The sequence below is a fragment of the Chrysemys picta genome, chromosome 10, assembly GCF_011386835.1.
Source record: "Chrysemys picta bellii isolate R12L10 chromosome 10, ASM1138683v2, whole genome shotgun sequence".
In the NCBI taxonomy this organism is placed as follows: Eukaryota; Metazoa; Chordata; order Testudines; family Emydidae; genus Chrysemys; species Chrysemys picta.
Genome location: NC_088800.1, coordinates 49,392,708 through 49,412,508, shown reverse-complemented (window position 1 = coordinate 49,412,508; position 19,801 = coordinate 49,392,708). Strand labels below are relative to the sequence as shown.

At 46.4% G+C, this 19,801-nt stretch overlaps 2 protein-coding genes across 24 annotated transcripts in view; one reads left to right on the top strand and one right to left on the bottom strand.

The window, feature by feature from the left end:
• Positions 1 to 6,048, top strand: part of TMEM204 (transmembrane protein 204) — an 82,025-nt gene extending 75,977 nt beyond the window's left edge. The window contains exon 3 of the mRNA XM_042851544.2: positions 4,600 to 6,048. Coding sequence (XP_042707478.1) covers positions 4,600 to 4,622 — 23 coding nt within the window. The 3' untranslated portion in view covers positions 4,623 to 6,048. The remainder of the gene's footprint in view (positions 1 to 4,599) is intronic.
• The window catches only part of IFT140 (intraflagellar transport 140), a 248,755-nt gene that overhangs the window by 114,206 nt on the left and 114,748 nt on the right, over positions 1 to 19,801 (bottom strand). For 22 of the 23 annotated variants that reach the window (XM_065558612.1, XM_065558607.1, XM_065558616.1 and 19 more), the window contains 3 exons: positions 19,390 to 19,517; positions 10,687 to 10,804; positions 6,043 to 6,173 (listed from right to left, as the gene is read on the bottom strand). In XM_065558612.1, coding sequence (XP_065414684.1) covers positions 6,043 to 6,173; positions 10,687 to 10,804; positions 19,390 to 19,517 — 377 coding nt within the window. The remainder of the gene's footprint in view (positions 1 to 6,042; positions 6,174 to 10,686; positions 10,805 to 19,389; positions 19,518 to 19,801) is intronic. The other variant, XM_065558617.1, reaches the window with a different exon arrangement.

Genomic DNA, 19,801 nt, shown 5'->3' with positions numbered 1-19,801 from the left:
AATTCACCTCTCCAAGAGATGGTAGGGGTGGGGGGGGGGGGTTGTACCACTTTAACTATTTGTGTGTGCAGACAAAGCCTTAGGGCTTCTAATTGATCGAGCAACACTAAAAACAGACTGTAGTCACAGCAGTGCGACCAACAGAAGGGGCTGGCCTCCCAGAGCATGTACCTGTCCAAAGCCATAGGCATGTACTCGGTCAGGGCCGATGAGGGGTTGGGGGTGGAAGCCGGTACAAATTACTGGGGTCCGGCAGTCCAGAAGGGGGCCCGGCTCCCCCCCGCCATCGGCCCTGTTTAGCCGGTCCGCCCTTGCTGGGGGGCTCGAAAAATGTTTTTCACCGGGGCCCGAACCCGCTCTCAGCGGCCCTGCTCAGGATTGCTAGCTCCATCGGCTGGCTGCGCTGCCATGGCCACACTCTATTTTTACCCCATTAGCTCCATCACAGCTAGCACGAGTATGTTTCCCTGCATTGGGAATCACTCTCAATTTAAACATCACCATTTTAGAAGTCAAGCACACAAAACATTTTGAGATACAGACTGAAATATGCAATTAATACAGAGACTTATGGTCATATTTCATCAATCTAACTTTCTTTCTACTTGCTCCTTGTGCACACGCAGGTCAGGTGGATTAAGCTAGCCAGAAGACAAGGAAGCACAAGGCCAACAGGACTGGGGAGTGAGGTGGTGAAAAGCACCCACTAAACCAGGGCAGGCTGGAGACAGAATTAGACAATGGACTGGTTACTCCATGTTGAAGCACTTGGAGAAGAGGAAGGTGATCAGGAACAGTCAACATAGATTCACCAATGGCAAGTCAAGCCTGACCAACTTGATCGCTTTTTATGACGAGATAACTGGCTCTGTGGATATGATATATCTTGACTTTAGCAAAGCTTTTGATATGGTCTCCCACAATAGTCTTGCCAGCAGGTTAAATAATGTGACAGGGTCGGGCCAGATGGCTACAGGAGAGTGATAGAAGGCAGATATATTAGCCCCAGGTTAAGCAGGTCCCTTTTCCCTGGGTAAGGTAACAGGGGCAGTTCCAGAACAATCAGGAACTTGCTGGAACAAATTAAGGCAGACAGGCTACTTAGGACACCTGAAGCCAATTAAGAAGCTGCTAGAATCAATTAAGACAGGCAGGCTAATCAGGGCACCTGGTTTAAAAAGGACCTCATTTCAATCAGTGAGGGGCGTGTGTGAGAAGCTGGGAGTAAGAGGCACAAGAAGCTGAGAGTGAGTAGGCGTACTGCTGGAGGACTGCGAAGTACAAGCGTTACCAGACATCAGGAGGAAGGTCCTGTGGTGAGGATAAAGAAGGTGTTGGGAGGAGGCCATGGGGAAGTAGCCCAGGGAATTGTAGCTGTCACGCAGATGTTACAAGAGTCACTGTAGACAGCTGCAATCCACAGGGCCCTGGGCTGGAACCCAGAGTAGAGGGCGGGCCCGGGTTCCCCCCATCCCCCTCAACTCCCACTTCAAGACAAGAGGAGGTGACGTGGACTGTGGGTCCCACCAGAGGGGAAGGTCCCTGGCCTATCCCCCAACCCACTAGGTGGGTCAGCAGAGACTGCGGGGATTGTTCTCCTCCCTTTCCCCATGCTGGCCAGTGATGAGGTTAGCTGAGTGAACGGCAGGTTTGAGCCACTAGCAAAAGTGGCCAAACTGGAGGCTGCTGTGAATCTCTGAGGCGAGCAAATCCACCAAGAAGCACAGGACCCACCAAGGCAGGGGAGGAACTTTGTCACAATAAGTATGGATTGGATGAATGGACTAGAAGGTGGATAGAAAGCTGGCTAGATTATTGGTCTCAATGGGTAGTGATCAACGGCTCGATGTCTAGTTGGCAGCCGGTATCAAGCGGAGTGCCCCAGGGGTCGGTCTTGTTCAACATCTTTATTAATGATCTGATGATGGGATGAACTGCACCCTCAGCAAGTTCGCAGATGACACTAAACTGGGGGGAGAGGTAGATATGCTGGAGGGTAGGGATAGGGTCAAGAGTGACCTAGACAAATTGGAGGATTGGGCCATATGAAATCTGATGAGGTTCAACAAGGACAAGTACAGAGTCTTGCACTTAGGAAGGAAGAATCCCATGCACTGCAACAGGCTGGGGACTAACTGGCTAAGCAGCAGTTCTGCAGAAAAGGACCTGGAGATTATAATGGATGAGAAGCTGGATATATGAGTCAGCAGTGTGCCTTTGTTGCCAAGAAGGCCAACAGCATATTGGGCTGTATTAGTAGGAGCACTGCCAGTAGATCGAGGGAAGTGATTATTCCCCTCTATTCGGCACTGGTGAGGCCACACCTGGAGTACTGCGTCCAGTTTTGGGCCCCCCCACTACAGAAGGGATGTAGACCAATTGGAGAGAGTCCAGCGGAGGGCAACGAAAATGATTAGGGGGCTGGGGCACATGACTTCCGAGGAAAGGCTGAGGGAACTGGGGTTATTTAGTCTGCAGAAAAGAAGAGTGAGGGGGGATTTGATATCAGCCTTCAACTACCTGAAGAGGATGGAGCTAGTCTCTTCTCAGTGGTGGCAAATGACAGAACAAGAAGCAATGGTCTCAAGTTGCAGTGGGGGAGGCCTAGGTTGGATATTAGGAAACACTGTTTCACTAGGAGGGTGGTGAAGCACTGGAATGGGTTACCCTAGGGAGGTGGAGGAATCTCCATCCTTAGAGGTTTTTAAGGCCCGGCTTGACAAAGCCTTGGCTGGGATGATTTAGTCCTGCCTTGAGTAGGGGATTGGACTAGATGACCTCCTGAGGTCTCTTCCAACCCTAATATTCTATGATTCTATTGAATAATCCTGCCAGAAGTACAGGAGTTAAACAGCCTCCTTTATCTGCACTTACTCATCAAATATAAAACCTACTGCATTTCAACATCAACTGTACAAATCACAATTTTCAATGCCTCCTAAACAGCATTTCATTAGCACATTATCTATCTGACACTGCACCACTTTTAGTTTGTCCTGTTTTTTTTTTTTTTAATACCAGGAACATTAAACATTTCCGTGTATAAAAGCTAATGATACCACAAATGCAGATAAACATTTAGCCAATCAGCAAACACTAAGGATACATCTACACTGCTGCTGGGAGGTGTAATTCTTCACTCAGATAGACATGCATGCGCCAGCTCATTCAGAGCTAGCATGCTAAAAATAGCAGTGTAGCTGTGGTGGCATGGGCAGTGGCTCAGGCTAGCCACCTGAGTACAAACCCATCAGAGGCCCTAGGTACTTATTCAGGTGATTTGCATGAGCTGCCATGGCCTCACTGCTATTTTTAGCATGTTACCTCAGTCAGAGCTAATGCAGGTATGTCTACGCAAACTGAAAATTATACTTCTCAGCTGCAGTATAGACATACATGTAGTCTATACTGCAGCTGAGTACATGTAGTACCCATCTAGGTCACGGGTTCAAATCCAGCTCAGTAGCAATCAAGAGGTCTGATCTGATGGCTGTATGGTGGCCTGTGCAAAATGAGTTGCTATTCTTGATGGAAAAGAGACCACATCTCTTGCACAAAACTAAACAAAATATGTACCATCATTGGGGATCTGAGCCAAGAGATCAAGGAATGAACATGCCATGAAGTCAGATCTGCCCTCTGATCCAGAGAGGTGGTTCCTTTATGTCGAAGTTGAGATACAATGAGGGAGCCAGCACTGCTGCAGCTGCTTACTCAGTACTCAGGCTGCAAATAGGAGACTTCTCTAGGTGTGTCAAAATTAGCACTTTTCACAAGTACTAAATTCAGCATTTTTAAAAAAACAGCGAGGTGTTGTAGTTTAGTGGACTGAGCACAGAGCAGTAAGCCAGGAACTCCCGCATTTTTATCATGGCTTTGCCAATGACGTTTTGTGCAGCCTTGGGAAAGTCAATCACTTTCTGTGCTTCACTTCCACCATCTGTAAAATGGGAGCTAACTCTTACTTGCATACCTCAGGCATTTACATAGCACCAAGATCAGGGCCATATAAAATCCTAGGTAGATTCACAATACCTGTGAGGGTTAATTAATGTTTGCATAGTGCTTTGAAAACAAAGCATGACCCTAAATGCTAAGTATCCGTGTAAAGGGAGAGAGAAAACAGAGGCCTCAGCAGTAATTATTTTTCTCCTTTACCAGTGCCCCCAGAATGAGAGGGGAAAGGGTTTAAAACAAAGCAGAAAGACACCTTAACACGTCTCTCCACAATCTAACTCATGACAATTAATCCCTAGGCTCAAAAACAAGATTATGGTTTATGTGAAAAATTGGGAGTTTTTAGATTTTACTGCCACAATGTATCAGATTTTCCCATTTGAAGCATTTGAATATGGGGGGTGGAGGGTTGCTAAGTTTTTAGCGCACTAGTCATTCTTACGTCTTGCAAAAGAATCCTGGCAAAAGGTTGAAATCTGAATGGCTCCTGCCACACTGGGCTGCATCTGAAAAATCTGCAACAGTGACACTGGAAGAGACTTTGTTGCCTTCAGGAGGAAGGGAAGGGGGAAGCAGAATGGGTTATTTATTAATTATTATTATTGCTGTTTTAATTGTTTGATGCTCTCACTCTCATTTCAGGATGCTACACACCAAAAGCATAAATGTCAGATGATGCCAATGTGTTTTCTCTACTTGCATACCAGCTGACACAAATCCTCCAGTTTTACAGTGACCTGTGCCAGGCTGAACAGAATGCTACAGTTTAAAGCTTCCACCATCCTCAAATTTGCCCTGTTGCTGTATTTATCTGGATGACTAACTAAAACCTAAGAGACTCAAAATCTGCCTTCTGTGCATTCACGAATAAGCTGGGCACTCCCAGGAACCTCTCATTTTTCAGAGCTGATGTCAATAATTGCATGCTTGTCTGTAATATCTATTGGAACGATTGCTGAAGACAGAAGCCTGTATTTCAAAAGTGGCTTGGCACAAGCGAGGAACCACAACGTACATTTCTGAAGGGCTAAATAGAATTCTGGACCTATAGCATTCCACCATATTCTGAGCCTCACTCTCGGTTCACTGCATGCCACTGCCTTGTGACCAAAATTTCTAACCTATTACTTATTGCTAGATGGTGTAGTTTGAAAACCAAAACATTAAATTTAAACAGATGTAAATGCATGCATTTCATTCAAGTTTTTCCCTGAAATGAAAACATTTTGATGAGGATCTGGATGTTACGCTTTTCCTTTGTTAGGATCTCCAGGATGCCCTCCCATTCCCTTCCTACACTCTAGACTCTGCTTGGGGAAGTGGATGAGTCCCCACATACTTGGCATAACTATTCTGAGAATGCAATGTGTATGGCACAAGTCACTAATATCTCTTTAAGATCTGAGCATGCAATCTTCACAACACTCCTCACCACTGTAAACTTGGGCAGCAAGAATTTAGAGGTCTAATCGTTCTGTGAAAATAAACTGTGAAGTCTCTAGACACTAGTCAGCCATAATTCTGTTACTATTCAAATTTACACATGCAATAACAGGGATAAAGGTGGTTATCAGCAAAATGTCCCACTAAAAGGCAGAGAAAGCAAGCCCCAACAAGATTTATCTATACACAGTTTTTGCCCCGATTTAAGTAAAATCAATTAAAAAAATAAATTTAGTTAAAGCAGAGCAACTCGCTAGTTTGTGCAGAGTTCTTCCAGCATCAAGGAATGGCTTGTTTTGGTAAATTAGGGTTCGTCCAGACTACCCGCCGTATCGGCGGGTAGCGATCGATTTATCTGGAATCGATATATCAAGTCTCGTTAAGACGCGATATATCCATCCCTTAACGCGCTCCCCGTCAATTCCGGAACTCCACCGGAGCGAGCGATGGGGGAGCTGCGGCCGTCGATCCCACACCGTAAGGACGGGAGGTAAGTCGGAATAAGATATGTCGACTTCAGCTACGGTACTCCCGTAGCTGAAGTTGCGTATCTTACATCGATACCCCCCCCCAGTGTAGACCAAGCCTTAGATTCCTATCCTAAAGCCACAAGCCAGACTTTCCAAAATGAAGTTTTCTTACTTTTCAGGTTCTTGTCCAGAGTAGGAGGGCACGGCTCCACCATCCCCTCGTCCAGCCTTGAAATCAAAGAGTGTGACTGTGTCCATTTCAATATCATAGAAACAGATCTTAGAGTCAAGATTCTCATCAGCCTATGGAAGGGGAAAAGAGAAAGAGTTAGAGCCGGCAGTAGAAGAGACCAGCAAGGTAAAATCAGCTGGCCTATAAAGGCAGCCCACAGGCCAGCAAACAGTACAGGAGCCAACAAACACCTGAAAACAAAGGAGTCTGAATGGGGGATTTAGCTGGGGGTGTGTGTTTTTGGTTGGTTTTTGGGATTCTTTTTTACTTCTTCACAGTAGCTTAGTAGGGAAGGCTATGGCAGCTACAGAGGCAGCAGTGGTAGTGACCCAAGGAATGGAAAAGACAGTGAAGATGACTGGATATGGAAGTTGTGGGGATGTACATTATTCTGGAGAGGGTATTGGAAAGGTGCTTTGTGTGTATGAAGTGCCACCTGATAGAGCTGATGGAAGAGAAGATCTGAGGTTTGGAGTTGCAGCTAGAAACCATGGCTGAGTTTCAAAAGAGATTTGAGCAGGTGATGGAGAGAAAGAGAGAGGAAAGGAAACGTCATGAATTGCAGATGCATACTGGACCAGGGAACTGTGAGGATAGACTGCTGGATAAAGAAAGTGGACAATGGAAGCATGTGACTACGAGAATAAGGCAGAGGAAAAGACCAGCTAGTGAAGGAGAAATAGAGCTGAGGAACAGATTTACGGAGTTGGAAAATGAAGGGGAGAGGCAGGCAGAACATGGGAGAGCAAGAAAGAAGAGAAGAGAAGAGTGGCTAGTCCTACAAGAAGAGACAATGGAGCTAGCCAGAGTTCAGAGACCCAGGAGGATAGAGGACAACTCGCAGAAGATTGCAAGTGGGAACAGACAACAAGAAGTCTTGCAGCCAGAAAGAACAAAAGAGGGAAGGCCGGACAATCATACCAACAACAAGAGGCAAGTCTACATCACTGGGGACTCCCTACAAAGAACAACAGACAGGCCTGTCACCAGAGCTCATCTGGAGAACAGAAGGGTGTGCTGTCTGCCAGGAGCTAAGATATGGGATGTGGTCCTAAGGTAGAAGAGGATCCTAATGGGAGCAGGAAAGAATCCATTGACTGTCTTTCATGTGGGAACAAATTATACTGCTAGATTCAGATGAGAATAGATGACAGAAGGAAAGATGGTGACAATACCAATGACAATAACAGTCAAATAGGCAATACTGACAGTAAAATGACTGTACCTAATTGGGTGAGGAATCTGGGTGAAGCCAAGCAGAAACAAGAAAGATGTCTGTAAACCAATGCAAGCTGTCTGGGTAACAAAATGGAGGAACTAGAACTACTGGTGCAGTAAGTGAAATCAGATATTATAGGGATAATGGAAACATGGTAAAAAGTAGTTATGACTGGAATACAGATATTGAAGGATATGTGCTGTTAAGAAAAGACAAAAATAAAGGTAGAGGTGGTGGATTAGCATTGTATATTAATTATGAGGAAGACTGTAAAGAAATTAGAAGTAATGGAATGGATAAAATGAAATCTGTTTAGGTCAAAATCACTATGGGAAAAACGGTAACAGACTGGAATAGTGCTTGGGGCTGCTACAAACCCCCAGGATCCAATTTGGATATGAAGAGAGGCCTCTAAAATTTTTAATGAAATAAAAGCTACTGGGAATTATGCAATTATGGGAGACTTTAATTTCCCAGATATAGATTGGAGGACAAGTGCTACTAATAAACATAAAACCCAGATATTCCTGGATGTGATACCAAACAGATTTCTTCACCAAATAGTCACTGAACCAACAAAAGGTGATGCCATTTTAGATTTAGTATTGGTAAGTAGCAAGGACCTCATAGAAGAACTGGATATAGAGAACAACCTTAATTTGAGTGATCATAAGTTAATTCAATTTAAACTAAATGGAAGGATAAACAAAAATAGGTCTGCAACTAGGGTCCTTGATTTCAAAAGAGCAAACTTAAAAAAATTAAGGGAATTAGTTAGGGAAGTGGACAGGCCTGAAGAACTCAAGGATCTGAATGTGGAGGAGGCTTGGATTGATTTAAGTCAAAGTTCCAGAAACTATTTGAAGCCTGCATCCCAAGCAAGGAGAAACATTTGTAGGGAAGAATTGCAGACCCAACTGGATGAACAAGTGTCTCAAATAGATTATTAATAGAAAGCCTACAAGGCAAGGAAGAAGGAATGGATCAGCAAGGATAGCTATCTCCTGGAGGTCGGAAAGTGTAGGGGTAAAGTGAGAATTGCCAAAAGCCAAGAGAATTGGACCTGGCAAAGGAAATTAAAACCAATAGTTAAAGGTTCTTTAGATATATAAATAAAAAGAAAACAATGGAAGAAGTGGGACTGCTCAACACTGATGTTGGGATGGAGATTAAAGATAATCTAGATATGGCCCAACACCTACATGAATACTTTGCCTCAGTTTTTAATAAAGGTAACGAGGAGCTTGAGGGCAGTGGCAGGGTGGCTAACAGGAACAAGGATATGGAAGCAGAAATTACCACATACGAGGCGGAAGCCAAACTCAAACAGCTTAATGGGACCAAATCAGGGAACCTGGGTAATCTCCATCCAAAAATATTAAAGGAACTGGCACAAGAAATTGCAAACCCCAAAGCCAGGATTTTTTATGAATCTGTAAACTCAGGGTTTGTACCCTATGACTGGAGAATTGCAAATATAGTACCTATACTTAAGAAAGGGTGGGGGTGAGGGGAAAACATGTGGGAAACTACAGGCCTGTTAGCGTGACCTCAATTGTATACAAGGTCTTAGAATCAGAGGGGTAGCCGTGTTAGTCTGAATCTGTAAAAAGCAACAGAGGGTCCTGTGGCACCTTTGAGACTAACAGAAGTACTGGGAGCATAAGCTTTCGTGGGTAAGAACCTCACTTCTTCAGATGCAAGGTCTTAGAACACATTTTGAAAGAGAGAGTAATTAAAGACCTAGAGGCAAACAGTAACTGGAATAAAATACAACACAGTTTTATAAAAGGTAGTTTGTACCAGACCAACATAATCTCTTCTCAAAGAAAATGTAGTAGATCTAATCTACCTGGATTTCAAGTAAAGCATTTGATATAGTTCCACATGGGAAATTATTAGTTAATTTGGAGAAGATGGGGATTAATACGAGAATCCAAAGGTGGGTAAGGAACTGGTTAAAGGGAAGACTACAACGGGTCATGCTGAAAGGTGAACTGCCAGGCTGGAGAGAGGTTACTAGAGGAGCGTCTCAAGGATCAGTATTGGTACCATCTTATTTAACATTTTCATTAATGGCCTTGGCACAAAAAGCGGGAGTGTGCTAATAAAATTTGCAAATGATACAAAGTTGTGAGGTACTGCCTATATGGAGGAGGATCAGAATATCATTCAAGAAGATTTGGATGACCTTGAAAACTAGAGTAATAGAAATGGGATGAAATTTAATAGTGCAAAGTGCAATGTCATGCATGTAGGGACTAACAACAAGAATTACTGCTATAAGATGGGGACGTATCAGTTGGAAGTGACAGAGGAGGAGAAAGACCTTGTGTATTGGTCGATCACAGGATGACTATGAGCCACCAATGTGATGCAGCCTTGACAAAGGATAATGCAATGCTAGGATGCATAAGGCGAGATATTTCCAGTAGAGATAGGGAAGGTTTGTTACCATTATACAAGGCACTGATGAGACTTGATCTGGAATATTGTGTGCAATTCTGGTCTCCCATGTTTAAGAAAGATGAATTCTAACCGGAACAGGTGCAGAGAAGGCTACTAGGATGATCAGAGCAATAGAGAACCTACCTTACAAAAGGAGACTTAGCCTAAACAAACCAAGCTCCTTAACAAAACAAAGGATGAAGAGAGATAAGATTGCTCTCTATAAATATATCAAAGGGATAAATATCAGGGGGAGAGAGAGAGAGAGAGAGAGAGGGAGTGATTTAAGTTAAGAGCCAATGTTGGCACAAGAACAAATGGATATAAACTGGCCATCAATAAGTTTAGGCTTGAAATTAGATAAAGGTTTCTCACCATCAGAGGAATGAAGTTCTGGAAAAGCCTTCCAAGGGGAGTAGTGCAGGCACCCATTTTAAGGATGAGCTTGATATATTTATGAAAGGGATGATACGATGAGATTTCCTATAATGGCATATGGCCAATCTGCAACTTCTATTAGCAAATATCTCCAATGGCCAGCGATGGGACACTAGAGCCCTACAAAAACTTTTAGTGCTTCTATCAATGCTTACCGCAGAAATTCTGATTCCTGAAGATAGAGCATAGCCAATGTGGGTTTATATTAGAGAAGTTAAGGCAGGAGGGATAGCTCAGTGGTTTGAGCATTGGCTTGCTAAACCCAGGGTTATGAGTTCAATCCTTGAGAGGGCCGCCATTTACAGATCTGGGACAAAAATCAGTACTTGGTCCTGCTAGTGAAGGCAGGGGGCAGGACTTGATGACCTTTCAGGGTCCCTTCCAGTTCTATGAGCTAGGTATATCTCCATATGAATATCTCTGCGTTATAGCTAGTCTAGCATTTGGTGTCACATTCAGACCCCAGTGTGCTGTCTCACCTTGTTGACGAGGATGCTGACTTTGTTGCCATTAGCATTGCACTTAACCGATGCAATGCTTCCCAGGCCAGGAAAGAGCTCAGTCAAGTTCTTACTACTGCAGTGCACTTTCGCCTCTCTGTGGGAACAGATAATAGTGATTCATGTGGTGCCAAGTGTCAGTGCTTGAAAAACAAAAATATTTTTCAAACTTCAGAAAAAAGACCTTTAATAATCAAATCAAATAGGGCACAAGACCCAAATATTTGAGGTCTTCTAACCTTTTGTCCCAGACTCTAGCTTCCTCTTTAGAGTCTTAAATGCAGCAGGAGTAAACTTAAAATGTTCTGCAGTGTTCCAAAACCTGCAACAAGAAAATCCTGCCATCCTGTTTCAGGAGAAGTAGGATTTGTCTACACAGGGAAATTGACTGGCATAGCTGAAGTGGAATAACTATCGCGTCCCCATGAGAAAGTTATACTGGCATAACTATAGTGGAATCATTATTCCACTTTAGCTATGCTAGTCAGATTCTCCACATAGAAAAGTTGTAAGGGCTCATCTACACTGCCTTGCAGTTTGGACTCCAGGCATATGAACAGCAGTGTGCATCAAAGTGCTGCTGTGCTGTAAGAGCCCTGTGTGGATAACGCAGGCATGAACTAAAAGGATCCTAGTTTTGTCCTCCTTTCTCCCTATATCCAATCAATCCTTCCTACTGTAAATGCCACAGTAACAGCATTCACTCTGTGCCTGAGAGGACACAGCTAACAAGAGTGACAGTATTTATTTTTAGATTTATAAAATGAAAACAAGGCATGGCCTCTGAATTCATATGTAAAAATAACATTCTGGGGTTCTATTTATTGTCTCTTGTTAATTCCAGATCAAATATGCTCACTTTACAAGTAAATGAGTTTTTTTACAGCCCTAAAAATTCAGCCTGACATCTGAGAGTTAAGCTAGGTTCTTTCAATTTCCAACATCAACACTAATAATAAAGGCCCTGCAAGTCATAGTGATACCCTGCACAAACCCAAGGTTTTCAAATTAGGCCCTATGTGATACCTGTGCAATACCAGTGCTGCTAATGGGTTTTCACAGGTTTGACTGACTGGAGTTTTGCAAATTGTTCTGCTGATGATACATAAGAAAGAACAGAATTCAGCTTACCCTCTTGGTTCTGCAGGGTTCTCAAATTTATTTTGTCACTAATTGTCAACAGATAAGGTTCTGAACACACACAGGGAGCAGAAGTGTGGAGTCAAAATGTACAAGTTTGACACAGTCACTTGTCAGAGTAGACGCACACTTCAACATAACAGTACGACTAATATTAATTAAACTCTCACTCATTTCAGAACTTAATCAAGCCCTTCACCTCAGGAAAAGTTGCCCTGCCCTGTAGGTAAACAAACTTCGGCTCTTTTGATTCAATAGAGGAAGTTAATTCCAAAGTTGAGGACCCTCTACTCCTTTTATGTTTGTACTTACAGGTTGGCAGTAGAAATATCCAAATTGTTCTCAACAACACCTCTATCCCGATATAACGCGACCTGATATAAAGTGGTAAAGCAGTGCTCCGGCGGGGCGGGGCTGCGCACTCCGGCGGATCAAAGCAAGTTCGATATAACGCAGTTTCACCTATAAAGCAGTAAGATTTTTTGGCTCCCGAGGACAGCGTTATATAGGGGTAGAGGTGTACTAAGTACAAAGGGAAAGAAATAGTCTTAAGTATCCAAGACCCAATCCACAAAGTGCTTTATAGACTGAAGTCAGCACCATGAGAAAGTTTTTGTGGACTCCTCCCGCACTGCCCAAAAATATTGCTTATGTTCTCAGAGATATCTGTGAAATGCCCTGTTCTGTTCCTAAAGCCAGGTTTCCTACATGTGAGAGTATCAAGCTACTCACTGAGCCACCATCAGCCTTACCACAGAAGGCTTTGGCTAGTGAATGACAGTGACAAATCATGATGCTGTTACTCAGTGTCACCCCGGATGGAAATCATTGTGGGCAAAAGGGTAATTATTTCAAGTTTCCCTTCCCTCTAGGGGGGTGGGGGGAAAGGGGAAGAGATAAGCCATGCAAACTCCATTCCAGTAAAAACACTGCATTTATCCCCAAAGAAATACTCATTGTTTCCATTATTACTCCAATAATCAAACACTGAAGATCCGGAAGCCCTGAATACACTATATGTGTTGCTTACAACAGTGCATGAATTTCTTGCTCTCTGGTATTATGAGTCCAAGTCCTCACTGAGAATTCAAACTCATGGAGAAGCAGCAGTGACATCACTGAAGCCATTACCCTTGACCCCAAATCTCAGACCTAGAAAAATCGGTTACTCACCTTCTCGTAACCATTGTTCTTCGAGATATGTTGTTCATGTCCATTCCAATCAGGTGTGCACGCGCTGCATGCACGAATGCTGGAAGACTTTTCCCCTAGCAGTATCCATAGGGTCAGTCTGGGCACCCCCTGGAGTCGTGCCTTCATGATGCTCAATATAGGGCCCTGCTGACCCGACCCCCCCTCAGTTCCTTCTTGCCAGCTACTCCGACAGCAGAGTAGGAGGGTGGGTATTGGAATGGACATGAACAACACATCTCAAAGAACAACAGTTATGAGAAGGTGAGTAACTTTTTTCTTCTTTGAGTGCTTGTTCATGTCCATTCCAATCAGGTGACTCCCAAGCCTAAGTTCAGGAGGCAGGGTCGGAGATATTCACTGATTGGAGCACCGCTCTACCAAAGGCCGCATCATCTCTGGCCTGCTGGGTAATCGCATAATGTGCGGTGAAAGTATGTATGGAGGACCACGTCGTTGGAGGGATAGCTCAGTGGTTTGAGCATTGGCCTGCTAAACCCAGGGTTGTGAGTTCAATCCTTGAGGGAGCCACTTGGGGATCTGGGGCAAAATCAGTACTTGGTCCTGCTAGTGAAGGCAGAGGGCTGGACTCGATGACCTTTCAAGGTTCCTTCCAGTTCTAGGAGATGGGATAGCTCCATTAATTATTAATTATTATTGTATTTCAGGGGGGGGGGGGAAACATGCGCCAGGAATGCAGCTGAAGAAGCCTGAGCCCTGGTGGAGTGCGCAGTGAGCAGAGGGGCAGGCACCCATGCCAGGTTATAGCACTCTCGGATGCAGGATGTGATCCACGATTAAATTAGTTGAGAGGAGACTGGAAGACCCTTTATTCTGTCTGCCACAGAATGGACTTTCAGAATAGTTGAATGGACTTTCAGAATGGCTTTGTTCTCTCGATGTAAAAGGCTAATGTTCTGCAGACATCCAATGAATGAAGCCTCTGCTTCCTGCCATTTGAGTGCGGCTTAGGATAGAACACTGGGAGGAAGATGTCCTGGTTGACGTGAAATTGCTAGACAACTTTTGGGAGGAAAGTTGGATGAGGCCGGAGCTGAACCTTGTCCTTAAAGAACACCATGTAAGGAGGCTCTGATGTTAGGCTCTTGAGCTCAGACACCCTCCTGGCTGACGTTATTGCTACCAGAAACGCCACCTTGTACGAGAGGTAGAGCAGGGAGCACGTTGTTAGCGGTTCAAAGGGCGGCCCTGTCAGAATAGAAAGGACCAGGTTGAGGATCCAGGCCAGGACCAGCTGTCGGACTTGCGGATATAGACTGTGGAGAGCTTTGAAGAAACGGCTGACCATAGGGTTGGCAAAGACTGACCGGCCCTCTGCGCCTGGATGGAAGGCAGAAATGGTGGCCAAGTGAACCCGTATTGACAACATGGACAGACCCTGCTGCTTGAGATGGAGAAGGTTGTCCAGTATGAGTGGCATAGAGGTGATCGTCAGGGACAAATGATTCTGCACCAACCAGATTGAAAATTTCTTCCACTTGGCAAGGTAGGTAGCTCTGGTGGAGGGTTTCCTATTGCCAAGGAGGACTTGTCTAACTGGGTCTGAGCAGGAGAGCTCCATTGGGTTCAGCCATGGAGCTTCCATGCCGTGAGGTTCAACTACTCGAGGTTCAGGTGCTGGAGACGGCCATGATCCTGAATTATCAAGTCTGTGAAGAGCAGCAAGGTGACTGGGGTTCCACGGACATGTCCAAGAACAATGTGTACCAGTGCTGGCGGAGCCAGGCTGGAGCTTTCAATATCACAACTTCTTGAGAGGGACGGGTGGGAACGTGTATAGGAGATGGTCTCTCCAGGGAAGGAGGAACACATCTGTTATGGAGCCCGGGCTGTGATTCAGGAATCATAGAAGATTAGGGTTGGAAGAGACCTCAGGATGTCATCTAGTCCAATCCCCTGCTCAACTGTTGTGTTGCATGGCAAAGAGGTCTATCCGGGGAAAGCCCCACTGCTGGAAAATGGAGTTTGCGATGTCCAGGCCCAGGGACCACTCGTGGCCATGGAACGATGTGCTGAGATAATCCGCTAACTCGTTCTGTACCCCAGGTACGATGCTTGCAGGTGTATCGAATGCTCTACACAGAAGTCCCACAGCATGAGGGCTTCCTGGCACAGGAGAAAGGAGCATGCCGCCCCATGTTTGTTGATATAAAACATCACCGTGGTGTTGTCTGTCATCACTGATACACATCTCCCCCCTTAAATGGGCTTGGAAAGGGTGACATGCCAGGAGTACTGCTCTCTGACATTGATGTGGAGAGCGAGCTCTGCCTGAGACCAGAGGCCTTGTTTCCTGAGGTCTGAAGTATCCGTAACCAATGAGAGAATTAGCTGGGGGCTGGTGAAGAGGACCCCTGCACACACCACCTGTGGGTCAAGCCACCACAGAAGGGAGTCGAGGACCACATGACACAGAGTCACAACCCTGTCAAACTGTCCCGAACTGGTCAATACACCGAGGCTAGCCAGTTGCTCCAGTCGTGGAATCTGAGCCTTGCATGTTGCATCACATAGATATAAGCGGTCATGTGTCCCAGGAGTTTCAGACAATTCCTTGCTGTGGTGGTGGGAAACTGCCTGAGACTCCAAATAATGTCACCCAGGGTCCGGAACCTTGATTCCCATAGGTACATCCTGGCCTGAGTTGAGTCCAGTACCATCCCTATAAATTCTATCCGCTGAACGGGGACAGTGTTGATTTCCCCACATTCAGAAGGCCCAGTTCATCAAACATCGCTCTTATGAAGTCGACTTGTACCTCCACTTGAATCCTGGAGCAGCCCTTGATCAGTCAGTTGTTGAGGTGCAGAAACACCTATACCTGCCACCTGCGGAGGAACGCAGTCACCTGAGGTATTTTGTGTGGGACGGTGTGATTGCTATATGAAAGTACACATCCTTCAAGTCAAGGGCAGCATACCAGTCTCCTGGACCCAAGGAAGAGATGATGGAGGCTAAGGAGACCATGCGGAATTTGAGTTTTTTCATAAACTTGTTGAGCTCTTGCAGGTTTAGGATGGGCCTGAGCCTGCCCTTGGCTTTCAGTATCAGGAAATACTGGGAATAGAAGCCCTTGCCCTTCTGCTCCCGAGGAACCTCTTCCACTGCCCCCAGCAAGAGCAGCGAGAGCACCTCCTGTATAAGGAGCTGCTCATGAGAAGGGTCCCTGAAGAGGGACGGGGAAGGGTGGTGGAAATGCGGGAAGGCAGAAGATTTAAGTGAATATCCCCTCTCTACCACGTGGAGTACCCAACGGTCCAATGTAATACGGGCCCACGCAGGGTAGAAAGGGGATAGACAGGATGAAAAGGTAAGGCAGGATGGTTCCAGTCTTTGCACTGGTGCATCACCCCAGGGCGCACCTTCAAAAGGCCTGTTTTTGGCCTCAGGAGGGTTTAGACTGGCCAGACCCCTGCCCAGAGGAGGAATGAGGTCTCTTCCTGCGTGCCCCTCCTGCTTACCCTAAGGTTGATAATTCCTCAGTGGGAGCTGAGGTCTAAAGTGCCTCCGTTGGTTGGCAGGGGTGTGGAGGCCCAGGGATTTCAGGGTGGCTCAAGAGTCCTTGAGACTCTGCAGGCAAGAGCCAGTCTTCTCAGAGAACAAAGACTCACCCTCAAAGGGGAGGTCCTGGACTGTCTGCTGTACCTCGTACGTAAGGCTAGAGACCTGAAGCCAGAAACTCCTTCTCATAGCCACCCCGGTCGGTACGCTACCCCGGTAGCCATGGTGCGAGACGCTGTTTCCACAGTGTCTAAGACTGCCTACAGGGATGCACGAGAGATCAATTTGCCCTCCTCTACTAGTGCAGAAAACTCTGTGTGAGAGTCCATAGGCAGGAGTTCTGCAAATTTTTCCATGGTCCCTCAAGTATTGTAATTGTACCTTCTAACCACCGCCTGATGGCTAGCGATACGGAGCTGCAAATACCCCCCCCCCCCAACCACCACCATTGAATAGATTTTCCTCCAGAAGAGGTCCAGTTTTTGGCCTCTCGATTCTTTGGAGAGGGCCTCTGGTAGCCCTGGTGCTCGCATTGGTTGGCCGCATTCCCTATCAGGGAGTCCAGCAGGGGGTGCGTATATAAGTGTTCATACCACTTGCCTTTTCACGTAGGCAGCAACGAGGATGGGGTCTGCCACTGGGTCTTAGTGGCATCGCTGATGGTCGCAATCAGCAGCCACATGATACGGGATGGCCCTGGAGGAGAAAGGCTATCGACCATCGGGTCGGCCTCCTCCACCACCTCCTCGGTTTGACGTTTAGGTTCTGGACCACCTGTCTTAGCAGCTGCTGTAGGACCCTGCTGTCCTCTAAGGCTGGAGAGGTTGATGAGCCAGTCATCGCTTCATCTGGAAACGAGGAGAATGAGGTGGCGACCGGTACTGGAGCCTGCTCCCTGCCCTCGGCTCCATTGGGGTCCCGTGGGCCAAGGATCACCAGTGCTGCTGTCGGTGCTACGGACAGTGCCAGGATTGGAGCCGCGCTCAGTGACAAGGATGTGAAGCAACTGGTGCCCCCTTCGTCAACGCCGCAATCAGTGCAGAGATCGTTGATGTCGGTATGGCTGCTGGATGGGTCCCTGCCAGGATCCCCAATGCGGAAGGCGTGTGCAGCAGAGGCCACCAATGCCCATCTGGAACCCTGTCTCTGCTCCTGGCTTTGGTGATAGGCCCAGGGTGTCCAGAAGGGCCACTGAAGAGCCTGCCACAGGCCTGGCCACAGTGCTGGGAAGGGCTGTCTGTTGCAACAGGAGTGAGAGCTTCTGCTCCTACTGGAATGCGATGACTCCGCTTCCGACTGAGGTTTCCGATTGTGATGACCACGGAGGAGTGGAGCCCCTTGATGCTGGCGCGAGATGCCAACTCGGGGACCGGAGCGAGCCACCGGTGCCAGGAGTCGATACACTGGGGATGATACCCTCATCACCACCATCATTGCCGGCTTGCCCACAGAACGTATTGGGCCAAGAATCGGTGCCGGCAAGCAGTGTGGGTCTGGACTCGACTGGATTCCTTCCTGGGACAGGAGTCAGCAGAAGGCCCACCGATTGGGTGCCTGACGGGGACTTGCTGGTCACCTGGTCTTTAGACTTGGTCGGGGAATGCCCTCTATTGGCCTTCTTTTTGTGGGGCACCAGGGAGTGGGACCTCACAGATATCTGGGACCTGTGCGCGGAGCTGTGGCGGTGCTGAGGGTCTCTAGAGGAGTCCTTCCTCGGCACTGGCTTGCACATCGATGGTGCTGGAGCACTGCGCATTAAGGAAGCGGCACTTGGGGCTGGTGCACTGGGCTCCAACTGAGGCCCACGTGCTGCCTCTATAAGTAAAACTCGGAAGCGCTGTTCTCTGTCTTTAAGGGTCCTGGGGCAAAACCCTCTACAGATATTACAACGCTCCCTAAGGTGACCCTCACCGAGACAATTCAAGCACGAAGTGTACGGGTCACTTCTCAGCATAAACCTGCCGCAGTCCGAGCACAGCTTAAAGCCCGGGGACTGAGGCATACCCCAGTGGCCAGGGAAAAGCATCAGGGGCAGGGGGAAACCCCAAAGGAAACTTATGAGAAAAACTATCTACACTAAGTGTAACTACTCTACTACTAAATCTAACTATATATACTGCGAATATATAGTTCGCAGGTGATACTGCGAAGCACACGCTTGCCGAGGAAAGAGCAATGGAGTTCCAGCTAGCCGTCATAGGTGGTAAGAAGTAACTGGGGGGGGGGTCGGGTCAGCAGGGATCTATACTGGGCGCCATGAAGGCACGACTCCGGGGGGCACCCAGACCGACCCTGCGGATACTGCTAGGGGAAAAATCTTCCAGCTGTCGTGCATGTAGGGCACTCACACCTGATTGGAATTGACGTGAACAAGCACTCGAAGAAGAACTTGAGAATACAAAAGGGTCAACTTCACAAGAGTGATTTGTGAGTGTATAAAACAACATCAGTTTATCAGATACTACTGACCTTGCAATACACTTCACTAGGTAAGGCTGGGTCTTCTAACCTCAGCTTCTCCCTGAAAACACTGAAGATAGAGCAGCAAAATTTGGCAGGAGTCTATAAAGTAAAAAATATATATACTTTTTTTTTTTTTTTTTTTTAAGAAGCCAAGGACTGAATAGGCCAAGATAACCTCTACAGGGCATGCGCCATGAGAAAGCCTGCACTCCCACTGCCTTTGACGTATCTATTCTATGAATTCAGTCTCCAGGGTTGTCAGTCTAGTATTTTTCACCAGTACAAAATTCCCTTAAGATTTAAAAAAGAAAAGAAAGAAAGAAATCTGAGCTATAGATTCAGACCCTTGTAAATGCTTAATGATACCTGCGAGAGAGATTAAAGATTTTAAAGTGAGCCAAGTCCGTTCCCACAGCCAGGAAATTCCCACAGACATCCAACAGGCAGGGATTCCCCTCTGCTTCAGAGAACACCAGCAGCTGTTTGACAGTACCCTGGGGAGGGGAGAGAACAGCAACTTTAAATGTTAATTTTCTGACAGGGAGGTTTTTCTGTTAATTAAGCTTGCACATCAAGCCCACTTCTGTTTTATCCCAACAACCACCACCAATTAATAAGTGCATCACAGCAATTTCTTGATCCTATCCTATCTAGGAACAGCTATACAATAGACCAGGGGGGTGGGGGGAGAACAGTTACCCACCTTTTTGTAACTGTTATTCTTCAAGATGTGTTGCTCATGTCCATTCCACTGTAGGTGTGTGTGCACCCATTTGTG